Raw genomic sequence first — 12399 nt, 5'->3', positions numbered from 1 at the left:
CCTGGATCACTGCCATAGTATCTTCTTGCTTCCACTCTTGCTTCTTTCTGTCCATCCTTTTCATAGTTATCATCACAATCTGTCTTTGCTTGCTAGCTTATTAAACTATAAGCTCCTTGATGGCAGGCACCAGATCTTACTCATGTTTATATCCCAAATGCTTAGCATATAGGTGATTTTCATTACTTTTCTTTTAAACAGGAGCCTTCGTCTCTCATTGCTGCTTCAGTTTCACATCAACAACTCCCCTTGGCACAACTCTTCTTGGATGATTTACCATTACTTCAAATCTTGCATTTCTAAAACTTCAAGTCATCTTTTCCCACAAACCAGCATAAGTTCCCAGGCCCACATGCTAATTTTCTCATGGTTGTCAATCAGCCAGTCAACATGTCTGTTGGTTCTCCTTCCCTAATGTCTCTCTTTTATTACTCCTTTTTGCCCTCTATCATCACCTCCTTTCCAGTACTTACAACTTTGTGCTTGAGTTACTGTAATAGTCACTTAACTGTTTTCGCTGGTTTTACTTTCTCCCCTTTCAGTGCATTCTATACACTGATGCGAGAAAAAAAGAAAAAGAAATTTCATTATGTAATTCCCTGCTCAAAATTCTCTAGTGGTTCAAGGTCCACCATCTTGTACAACCCAATAGCCAATCTTGTCTCTAGTTTCTCCCCAGGCACCTGAACTAAGCAGACTGCTTTCTATAAGAGCTTCCCAAAATTCCAAACTCGAGCCCAACCACAAACCTTTGATTTTTGTCCCTTTTCTCCTACTCAAATCCAGCTCACTCATCAAGATCTAAATCAAACCCTACCTTCTCCATTGGATCTTTTTGGACTGAACCAAGCCTTAATAAGCAACCCCTCTCCTATTTTCTAAACTATTAGAGCACTTCTGCCTGTACCATTTATCTTGCCTCAACCATATATTGTCTTGGATTGTTGCTTAATTGCTTCTGGTTTGGTAGTCTCCTCTCTTCAATTAAGCTCTGAATTCCTACAGAACTGAGGCTATATGATACATTTCTTTTTTATTCCCCTTGGTGCCTAGTTCGGTGCTCAGTGAATGCTTCTTAATGGGTGAGACATGAATTATAATACGAAACATAACTTTTGTAGTTTTCTTTTTAACTTTTATTCTTACAAATGAATGTTCAGAAGGAATTTTTTAGAGCAAAAATAATTATTTTGTGTGTGCGTGCTTAGTTGCTCAGTTGTGTCCGACTCTATGGGACCCCATGGACTTAGCCCGCCAGGCTCCTCTGTCCATGTGGATTCTCCAGGCAAGAATACTGGAGTGAGTTGCCATGCCCTCCTCCAGGGGATCTTCCCAACCCAGGTCTCTCGAATTGCAGGCAGATTCTTTACCATCTGAGCGACCAGGGAAGCCTTCTCTAACTCAGGAAACAGCAAAAAGATAATGCTGAACAATTTTCACTTAGAACAGAGACCAGAAAGGTGAAGTTGGAGACATTTCTAGATCTTTTTGAACTAGATTTTCAGTATGGTTGCTGAAATTTCTTTCAAGTAATGTTCATTCTCTGAACACTTAGCATGGTTGTATTAAAATGTAAAAGCAAAAACCATTCTTAGGGCAAATAGAAAATATTCTCAGATTATCTGTATATACTACCCTTCTGGAGAAGGAAATGGCAACCCACTCCAGTATTCTTGCCTGAAGAATCCCATGGATGGAGGAGCTTGGTAGGCTACAGTCCACGGGGTCGCAGAGTCGGACACGACTGAGTGACTTCACTTTTCACTTTCCATGCTCCTAACACAAATGATTGAATGTCAACTATACTTCTTTTCAGATTTTCCAACTGTCTTAGCAATAATTCTCTTTATAGACACAATTTGGGAGACAGATAGCCCCCTGGATACCTCCTTCCAACCCTAAGGCACAATAAAGACTCACATTTTTCCCTTGAAACAAACATGCTTGGATCCTGAATCCCTGCCCAGGCTTTCCTGATTGGGTTTAATGCTTGGTTGTCCCTACTGACAGATATAAGCATCTTGGGTGTAACTGTTACTTGGAACAAAGGCATCAATCAGAAGGGTAATCATTTCTGCATTGTCATAAATTTGTTTTCTTGTAGCGCAAAGAATGCATTACTCACCAAAAGACTTCCTTCAGAGTCCCAGAGCTATTTACTGGCAACTTTATTCTTTCATGTAGCTACATTCCTTCCCTTGGCAGTGTCCCTCTATTAGCATTGGAGTCATACCTGTTGACTATAATCCTGATTACCTGTGTTCCTCTATAGGGCCGGTTGTTGCTGGAGTGGTGGGCCTCACTATGCCCAGATACTGCTTGTTTGGAGATACTGTGAACACAGCTTCTCGGATGGAATCAACAGGGTTACGTGAGTACCTCTAGAGGGATGAATGGGATGGTAATCTCCTGCTACTGGGAAAGTGATTCTTCCTCAAGAGAGGGGAAACAAAGCAGAGAGATGTTTGAATGTTTCAAAGAATTATTAAAAGGTAATTTGAGAATCTTAAGGGGATGTAACACACAGGTTTTTGTCTCTAATGGCAAACCAGTAGGGGGTGATGTTGGACTGAGCATGCACCTTTCTTGTTTTAGAAATTAAGCTGTAGCTAGGTGACACTGAAACAGCCAGAAATTTGATCAAAACAACAACAACAAAATCCTTTGGGTAAAGGAAAAAATTGGCCAGCCTGGTGGGTTTGTGGGCATCATATTGAAAAAAGAAACAGGAAAGGCATTGACATTTTTTTTTTTTTTTAGTTTTCTGAATGTTGAGTTTTTTTTTTTTTAATTTTTAATTTAAATTTATTTATTTTAATTGGAGGCTAATTACTTTACAATATTGTATTGGTTTTGCCATACATCAACATTGTTTTTTCAACTAGTTTGTAGAGACACACCCAGAGTCAACTACCTCCCAACCAGCTGATGTTTCCTGCTTTAGTCCTCTTTTGAACTAGTTAGGACCCCAGGAGTTCTGGCTTCATCAAAGCAGCCTCAAATTTAGCTAGCAATAATGCTTAAATCTGAGGAGCTTAGAATTCTGAAATAATTTCAACTTGCCTGTATATAAAACTCTTAGCTTCTATCAAACCAGGTACGGTATCAAAGATGCCATTTCTCCCTCATTGCTTTGAGAAGAAAACTATACAAACCATTATGCCATTTGTCTGTGGCTGGCAACACTTTCTTGTTTATTTCCTATCACTCCTAAGGCAATGTCAGAATCACAATGTGCTTTACCTATATCATAGTTAGACAAAGTGATTTATTCAAGCTAGTATAAAAAAACAGAGACAACAATAGATTTTATATACAGTTTTCATGGATTACATATTAGAAAAAATCACTTAAGCCCTTAGCAGCCCTGGCTCTGACAGCTACTAAGCAAGACAAGCTCTTCCCAAACTTCAGCAGTGTATGCAACCTAGTCCCTGATGATACGGTAGCCTACATCACAGTGGGTGGTGCCCTGTCTGACCCCACGTCTCATCACTCATGTGCCGAAACAGACTTGTACAATAGGTCCAGTCTTAGTCAATCTAGCCCGTGCAGCCATGATAAAGGAGGCAGCACGGAACTTAGAAGCTGTTGTCAGAATAAATTTTCTGACATCTGGCAAAGTCTTCAAATGTCGCAGACATGGCAGAGGCCATGGGAGTAGTCATCCAGGAACTGCTGCATGCATGTAACTTTGCTCTGGAAGTGCAACCCAGGAGGAAGTGAAACTGGCACAGTACACTGGACTGATGTAAGCCTGTAGAACAGTGAAGTCATATTCTGGTCTGCACTAGGGAAGCTCCACACATTTCGTGTTGGAAATACAGAGCTGAGAGTGGAAAGTAGATTTTCAGATTCAGTCAGCACCTTGTCCAGTGATCAGATGGGAAGTAGAAAATGGAATGAATCATGCACAGCAGATGTATATGAAGCACTGACTCTGTAAGGAAGGCATTGTGAGGGATATAGAGAAGTATACATATGTAGTCCCTGTACTACAGAAACTGGTTAGAGTGCTTTTCTGGAAGCTAATGACTGTGACTGAAACATGACATTAAGTGCTACTCCTGACTGAAGACCTGTAAAGAGGTAGCTTCTAAGTTCGTGTTGGATATGAGATTAGGACGCATCATAGGTCTATTTAAAAAAAAATCCGTTTCATCAACACCTCTTTTATGCTCAGTTGAATCTACTGATTCTGAAATGGAAGTGAGTAGTGACCCAGCCCTGGAGTGATCTTCCTTGCCACATGACTGGATGGTGGTTGGAATCAGCTATCTTTCTGTGTTGAACTGTGTGTTCCCCATCAGTAGGATTATTCTATTGAGATATTCCCTCATGACTAGATGCTAGTGGAATGTCACATATAGTGCTAGCTAGGGACACACTAGGTGACTTTTAAGAACCATTTGGAGTGGAGGTTTGGGGATGGCCATGAAGTAGTGATGAAGACACAAATGACAATACTGAGCTGTCAAGAGAAGGAAAGTCATTGAAGAAGACAGCAGAAATTTCTTGCGGTTCTTTTCACTCATGCCATGCTACTCGGATTGTACTCAGATTATAAAAGAATTATTGGGAACATTGTAAATCAATTATATTCCAACAAAAAATAATAAATGAAAGAAAAAGAATTATTAAGTTAGCCAATAAGTTTTCCACTAGATCTTATGCAAAGACCTGAACGAACTTTTTGGCCAGCCTCAATACTTATCTCAGGTGTGTGTTGAACTGTCTTGGACTTTTATTGACTACTCAGCCTGAACAAGATCTTACTTCATGGGAAGACAGTTTTCAGGACAGTTAAGGATCCTACCTCAGTTAAATGATTGCTCTTCACCAAAGAATTACACTTAATTTCTGAATAGACGTTGTAGTCATAGTTCCCCAGTCTCTTATCCTAAGTTGGTATTAGTTGGAAAATCATTCATTCATGTGTGTACACAGCTAGAGGCATCTGCCAAAAAGACAGCTATGGATGTAGTCACCACACAATGTTGGCAGAGGTCTTGGGACATTTCTCATTGATGTCTCATTTTAAGTACAGCAGTGTTGAAAGGTAGTTGGATGGATGTGTATGGAAAAGATACCCTTTTGTCTCTTAAGTATGATATGCCAACCTTGAGGGTTCAGCCCCAGCAGCAGCCTGTGAGACTGTAACTCCCCTCAGAGGAGGTAACGTTTCAGCTGAGGGCAAGTAGTGGTTGCTGTTTTCTTCATCTCAATCATTTCTATTGCATGGTCTTTAATCTGAGATAGTGTCTAGAAGGCTGATAGGTGCTATAGCTAATGCTTTATTTGGGCCTGGTGAGGAAGACCATTCCTTCCCCTTACCTCCTCCTGTGAAACCCTAACTAAAGCGTACTCTCTCTCTCAGGGAATTTGCTTAGGGTCTCGTCCATTTAGAAGTGGGAGCATTTATGACATTAATATCCTCTCACTGATTTTACCTGAAAGGACCCAAAGTCATGCCTCTCTTGCTTTTACAGCTTATCGCATTCATGTCAGTCATAGCACAGTGACAATTCTTCGAACCCTGGGTGAAGGCTATGAAGTGGAGCTTCGAGGAAGAACAGAGCTCAAGGTATAATGTCCTTTTGTTTTCTGAGTCAAACCACTTGGACACACCTGCTTCTGGAGAGGTCATGGTCTGCTGAAAGAGTTTATCTGGGTGTCAGAGCTGTAATTCAGGCAGAATTCTCAATTCCATGTGTGGTTCTGCAAAGATCATTCCCTTTGCCTCAGTTTTCATCTCTTTAAAATATGGCTGCAGTGAGAAGTATCGTTAAAATTCCCTCTGCATTTTTCAGACTGTGAGTTGCATTTTTCTCTCTTAAAAAATTGCCCAGAATTTTGCAGTATTATTTACATTGTCTAACTTCCATCTCATTTAATATCTGGCAGTGCCAGGTGTTGTTCAATAAACTACACTACTGGAGAGTTTGGATTTTCTGTCCATTGGCTTGGTGGCCCTCCTTTTGCATTTTTCATCCACAACATTGATCCCCTGTGTACAGAGAAGCTTTATCTATTTCCCCAAGGACCAAGAAGAATGAAGCCAGTTCTGATGAAAGACAAACAGCACCTTTTCTTTGTGAGGACTATCACTTGATCTAGGATTCAGGATTAGACTAATATCTCTTTTTCTTTTTCACCATTTCCACTGGATTCTTTTCATCTTCCTCTGGATGGCCCTAGGGCCCCAGGTGGTCCCAACTGTAAGAGACTCTAGAGATTTGATCATTTAACTCCTTCAAATTTCAGATGAAGAGCCAAGGCCCAAAATGGTAAAATAATTTGATCAGGGTTACATAGTCAATTGATAGGCAGAGTCAAGCCATAACCCAGGAAGCCTGACTTCTCCTTCATTAATAACAATGTTTATTTATTTATTTTTGTCTGTGCTAGGTCTTTGTCACTTTCTCTAGTTGTGGCGAGTTGGGGCTACTCTTCATTGCAGCATGTGGGCTTTTCATTTCAGTGGCTCCTCTTGTGTAGCATGGGGTCTAGGGCATGTGGGGTCAGTAGTTGAGGCTCCCCAGCTCTAGAACACAGGCTCAATAGTTGTGGTACATGGCCTTAGTTGCCCTTCTGCTTGTGGGAATCTTCCCAGACCAGAGATCGAACCCATGTCTCCTGCACTGGCAGGCAAATTCTTTTCCACTGAGCTACCAGGGAAGCCCTAGTAGTCTTTCTATGTTACCATTGTGCATGAAAATTGTTTTCTCAGTGATTATTCTCTGTGTTTAGTTGCTCAGTCATGTCTGACTCTTTGTGACCCCAGGGACTATAGCCTACCAGGCTCCTCTGTCCATGGGGATTCTCCAGGCAAGAATACTGGAGTGGGTTGCCATTCCTTCCTCCCAGGGGATCTTCCCAACCCAGGGATCGAACCCAGGTCTCCCTCATTGCAGGCAGATTCTTTACTGTCTGAGCCATCAAGGAAGCCCAAATCTCCGGCAAAGCAAAATCTGGGCACTGAGTGATGCGTAATTTGTTTCTGTCAGTGGTATGCCTTCCCTAGATAGTTGCAATTTACATATAAAGGAATTTCAGAAGTCAAAGATTGAAAGGCCTGATTATAGTTGATCAGTTAGTTCCTTCTATGGCTAATCCTAGATTGTCCCTTCCTTAATGTCTTCTAGCAGGGGGAATGGATCACTTATTAGGGGACAGAGGTTTCTTTCCCACCTCTGCAGAGAACACAAAGATATGATGGGGTGGCGATATTACATGGGAAATTAATCAAGTCACCCAAGGCTTTTGTGATCCCTCTATATATTTGGTCATTTCTCGGCAGAGGAGGACAAAGGTGGCTTGGTTTCCTGAAGTGCTTGCCTCCCTATGTTACTAGACACAAATTCCCTCATTTAAGAGAGAACTTAAGGACTGAAGAGGTGCCACTTTATGCAACTGAAAAGGAAAAATATGCCTTCACCGCCTCCCCCCCGCCAATTTTTATCGCCTCCCCCCATACTGGTTAGAAGTAATCACAACTTTGGGTGGTTCATAGACAAAAGCAGGACTACTTCAAAAGGGCCCTTTGCAACTTCATAGTTTCCCCTATCCCAGGGAATGTGGAGGAAGAGGCAGCGAGAGGCTGCCCCCTAAGGCCAGCCACATCAGGCCTTGGTTATTGGGTTATCAGGGGCTTCCTGAGGAAGAGAGATTGAGAGGGAGATACTGAGAGAGAAGAAGTGAGAGTGCCCCAGGGGAAAGGAAGGGCCAGTGAGAAGAAAGATAAGGATGGGAAGTAAGACCCAAAGGAAGGAAGGAAGAAGAGGGGAGATATTTTCTGTCTCTGAGCCTCCACCTCCCCACCAGGGAAAGATATTGACTATCACCTAGTAGGGACTGGGGGACAGAGGATTCCTTGTCCCTTGAGGATATGCAATATATTTCAGCATACTTCAGAAACTCTGTTTCAACATTTCCACCCCTCATCCACTCTGTGCTGCTGGAAAGCATGAATTGCTCTAGTACATGGCTCAGAAGGACCACATTTGATGGGGAGCCAGGTATGATTTCAAAGTTGATGGCCAAAAACATCCTCTCCTTCCAGCTGGCTGATGCTTTAAATTCCTCCATCAGAGCCTCTTCTCTTAAGCTCAAGGCTTGGATCCATCATCAACAACACTCTCCCCCGCCAACCCCATCCCCTCTCCATTGGAGTGATGACGCTTTACGTTGTTTCTCTTAGTGGGATCAAAGATGTGGGTTGGATTGGCTGAGAGAAGAAAACACAGAGCAGTTGAGTAATTGGGTGGGTGAGGGGTACAAAGAGAGACACCAAAATAAGGAAGCTTCGAAGACACATTGAGAGATGAGAAGCTCATGCTGTCTAGGAAGTTGTCCCACTGTCCACTCCAACCCCCTCTTGTATTGTGCTTAGTTGCTCAGTCGTGTCCAACTCTTTGCGACCCCATGAACTGTAGCCTACCAGGATCCTCTGTCCATGGGGATTCTCCAGGCAAGAATACTGGAGTGGGTTGCCATGCCCTCCTCCAGGGGATCCTCCCAACTCAGAGATCGAACCCAGGTCTCCCGCATTGCAGGCAGATTCTTAATTGTCTGAGCCACCAGGGAAGCCTAGGAATACTGGAGTGGGTAGCCTATCACTTCTCCAGGGGATATTTCTGACCCAGGAATCAAACCAGGGTCTCCTGCATTGCAGGCAGATTCTTTACCAGCTGAGCTACCACACTGGCACAAAAATCATCAGTGCTTAACTGGCTATTTCTGTTTTTTTGCAGTATTTTTCTCCAAGTAGCCTGGTGATAAATCATCTTATTACCTCTTCTCTTACATGAATGAGTTCTGCTTCACTTATCATTTTTCTGACAAGTTTGAAGCTCCTTGCTGAGACTTTGTATATGTCTAGGCTTATCACATGCTTTTGCCAGGGTGTCTCAGGTAGATTTACATTCTAAAAAGATTTTCCCAAATGGTTGTTCTCAGGTGGTTTCTGTTGTCTTTGCCAGAGGTGGACATTTACACACCAGCAATTGAGCTAAGAAGTAATGAAGTTGCACTGACAGAGTCATGATGGTCAGAAGGTCTGGTCTGTAATTCTTGTCCCATCGATGACTCAGTGTGTGACATTGAACAAGTAACTTCATCTTCCCTGTGCTTCCATTTCTCAACATAGAGGCCTCTTCTGACCTGTGGTTATCAGGAAGCTCATTAATCACAAGCTTTAAAATTACCAACAGTTGCTTTTTGGTCGCTAGACCTGCCCCTTGACTCCAGTGTGTGGGAAAAGCTATACAGTGGAGAGGGAAGAACATTTAAACTTTGGAGTCTACGTGTTAACTAGACTTATTGTTGTGATCCTGAAACTAACATAATTGTTTGTTGTTCAGTCGCTCAGTCGCTCTTTGTGACCCCATGGACTGCAGCAAACTTGGCTTCCCTGTTCTTCACTATGTTATGTGTTAATTCCACCTCAATAAAATATAGAAAATCATAGTAAAAAATAAATAAAGTTTATAGTCTAGCAGAGTTGGGATCAAAGTCCCACCTATGCCAAGTCATTTTATAATCATAAACAAGGGCCCCATTTGCAGAATGAAGTGAATAATAAACCTGTTTTCCAGAGTTTTTATGAGGATTAAATAAGACAGGAGATGTCTTTAAAGTGTCGGGCCAAAGGAAGGTGCTATTATTTGGGAGATCTCTGGGACTGCCTAGGGATTGATGCTGAGTCAAAGAGTTCGCTTTAGGCTTTAGTTGTTGCTTACTTGTTTCCCCAATCTCTCTCTCTCCTTTCAGCAGGATTTTGGAGTAGGGTGGGTAAACAGAGAGCTAGGATTCTAAGAATTCTCCTGGATGGCCTCCAAAACCTCAGAGCACCCTTGGAACTCCCCAGCATATTCTTTGATTTGGAAGCTTGCCTGAGTCCCTAACACTCCCATTCTATTTTGCAACCATTAGTTTTGGCATCCCAGCATGTCCCAGGACTCACCCAAATATCTGCACAGTCCTGGCATCTGCAAAAGTTCCCTTGGGTATTGGCATGCTGTCCTGATAGCTTCTAGAGCTCAAGAAAAACAGTAGACTATGGCTGGGGCTTGGGGTCAAGTTTTGAGAGTATGTTTTACCAAAGCGAGGTCCAATGACACCATGAGTATTCCAAATACCCAAGGGATTAGAGTGCCAGCGAATGGAATAGTCTCTGTTTATTGAGCACCTATTCTATATGAGATGCTGAGCTAGATTCTGTGAGGAAAAGAAACTGCTTAAAAGGCAGAAGAGTTGGGCTTCTGTTTAGGGCCCAAGACGTGGCCTGATAGTTGTTTTTATTTAACTATACTGTGAGCTCCTTGAGGACAGATCCATCTCTGTATTTTCAGCCCAGGCACTATGAGGGTGAAATAAATTTAAGAATGAGTGATATGAGCATATTTTCAAGTTGCTCACTTCTTCTGGTCCCAAATAGTTCAATTATGTGAGTTTAGGGTGGGTTGGCTGTCTGTTCAGGGAGTTTGGGCTGTTGTGGTGTTCTCTTCCTCATAGAGGGCTCGCTCAGTCTTGAACCAAATATTTGTGAAAAGTTTTGAGATTCTCCAATTAAATATGCTAATAATTATTATGGTTGTTGTTATGATTGTTAAGGGATGAATACATGTGATACAAAATAGAGAATAATGGATTTGATATTTAAAGGGGCAAACCTAATTGGAATTTCTAAGTTAAGCAATTTAGAACTATTCCAAATAAGATCTGCTGAGAGTGAGACCATATTTCAGATTAATGAGTTGGAAACACATCCCATACTTTTCTCAGTCTTAGTAAACACATTTTCCCCTTATGGATTGGGGGAATTGGGAGGACAGACAAAACAGAATTGAAAGGAGGAGAGAGAACCATGTTGTTGAGGAGGACTGATTGAAGAAGAAGGGATGGTAGGGCAGGGGCAGAAAATGTGGCTCTTTTGAAGTCATCACTCAGGCTCTGGGGCAATGAACTTGAGTTTACATTTGCTTTCTCTTCTCAGACCTGTGGTTCTTGACAATCGACTAGTGGGGCTGTAGGTGGAGGCCTCCCTGGGGTCTCTCTCTAACTGTAAGACTCCCTTGGCAGGAAGAAAAGAAACACTGCAGAATGCAGACTTCTCAAAGCAGCCAGGATGCCCTGGGCTTAAGAACCAAGTTGCATGGTGTGCTTTCCATTTTTATTCCCTTTTTGGTTTTTGTGAGAGCCATTGGATGGTGGAGGGTTGGGGGGAGGTGGACTCTGAATGTATGTACTCTGGATACAAAAGACAACGGGTTGACTAATGCCAAAAGATCAGGGCAAAAATGACAGACAAAATCTTCGATTGAACATACAGTTCTTTGGTAGCTGTGAAGCAAAACAGCCACATATTCCCAAAGATGGATCTGTGTGGCGGCGGGTAGGCAAACATCTGGATGACAACTTGAAATGCTGTTCGCTTTTCATCTAGCTGCGGTGGCAGCTTATGGAGCTTGTCTGTGTGTGTGTGTGTGTGTTAGTTGCTCAGTCATGTCCAACTCTTTGCAACCTCATAGACCACAGCCCACCAGCTCTCCAACCCCCCCCTCCCCCTGTCCATGGGATTCTCCAGGCAAGAACACTGGGTTGCCATTTCCATGTCTGAGCCTTGGGTATATATGACAAAGAAGCCGTATTGGAAGGAAGATGCCAGGGAGTGGGGACAAGGGGAAAACAGAGGCAGTTTCTGAGCTAAATGGAATGTTTGTAGACATTCCATTCCTATTGACCAGAAAGACTTCTTTAGAAAAATTGGTTATAGTACCTTTAAGATTTTCCATCTTTTCTCTAATAAGGGCAAAGGCACAGAAGAGACCTTCTGGCTGGTTGGGAAAAAGGGCTTCACGAAGCCCCTTCCTGTGCCCCCACCAGTGGGCAAAGATGGGTAAGTGGAGATCACACTTAATTAGCATCTTCCCATGCCCCTCTCTGCCACATCCTCTTCGCTAACTATTTTTGTGTTGCTCCTGCTCCACAGGCAAGTGGGCCATGGCCTTCAATCAGTAGAGATTGCAGCCTTCCAAAGAAGAAAAGCAGAAAAGCAGCTGGTGAGAAACAAGCCATAAGGTAATGGCCAGCAGGGAAACAGAGCCCAGAAGCTGGCCAGACTTTCAAAGCTGGGGCTCCCTTTGGCATGGGTGCCAGTGTCAGCTTTCACTCTGTGGGCAGAGTGTGATGGAGCTGGCGAAATTCCAAGCTCCCCTGAGTTGTGCAAAAACCTTGTGAGGAGGCCTGTTGCAGAGCGAGCTGCCTCAGAGGGAGGTTGGCTGCCCCAGCCTGAGAGATATCCTCGCCTCCTGCGCTGATACAGTGTTTGAATGTTAACAAGGCTGGCCTTGTTATCCAGTTCTCAGGCAGGTGCACCCATCTCTCTCATTGTCCAGC

The 12399-nt window shown here is 42.9% G+C and overlaps 1 protein-coding gene across 1 annotated transcript in view; it reads left to right on the top strand.

The window, feature by feature from the left end:
- GUCY2F (guanylate cyclase 2F, retinal) overlaps positions 1-12147 on the top strand; it is a 92127-nt gene extending 79980 nt beyond the window's left edge. The window contains exons 15-18 of the mRNA XM_061409412.1: positions 2273-2371; positions 5490-5584; positions 11811-11899; positions 11993-12147. Coding sequence (XP_061265396.1) covers positions 2273-2371; positions 5490-5584; positions 11811-11899; positions 11993-12080 — 371 coding nt within the window. The 3' untranslated portion in view covers positions 12081-12147. The remainder of the gene's footprint in view (positions 1-2272; positions 2372-5489; positions 5585-11810; positions 11900-11992) is intronic.
- The last annotated feature ends 252 nt before the right edge of the window (positions 12148-12399 follow it).

The sequence above is a fragment of the Bos javanicus genome, chromosome X (genome assembly GCF_032452875.1).
Source record: "Bos javanicus breed banteng chromosome X, ARS-OSU_banteng_1.0, whole genome shotgun sequence".
Lineage (NCBI taxonomy): Eukaryota > Metazoa > Chordata > Mammalia > Artiodactyla > Bovidae > Bos > Bos javanicus.
Note: the sequence above shows the minus strand (reverse complement) of the source record. Positions and strands in the feature narration are given on the sequence as shown.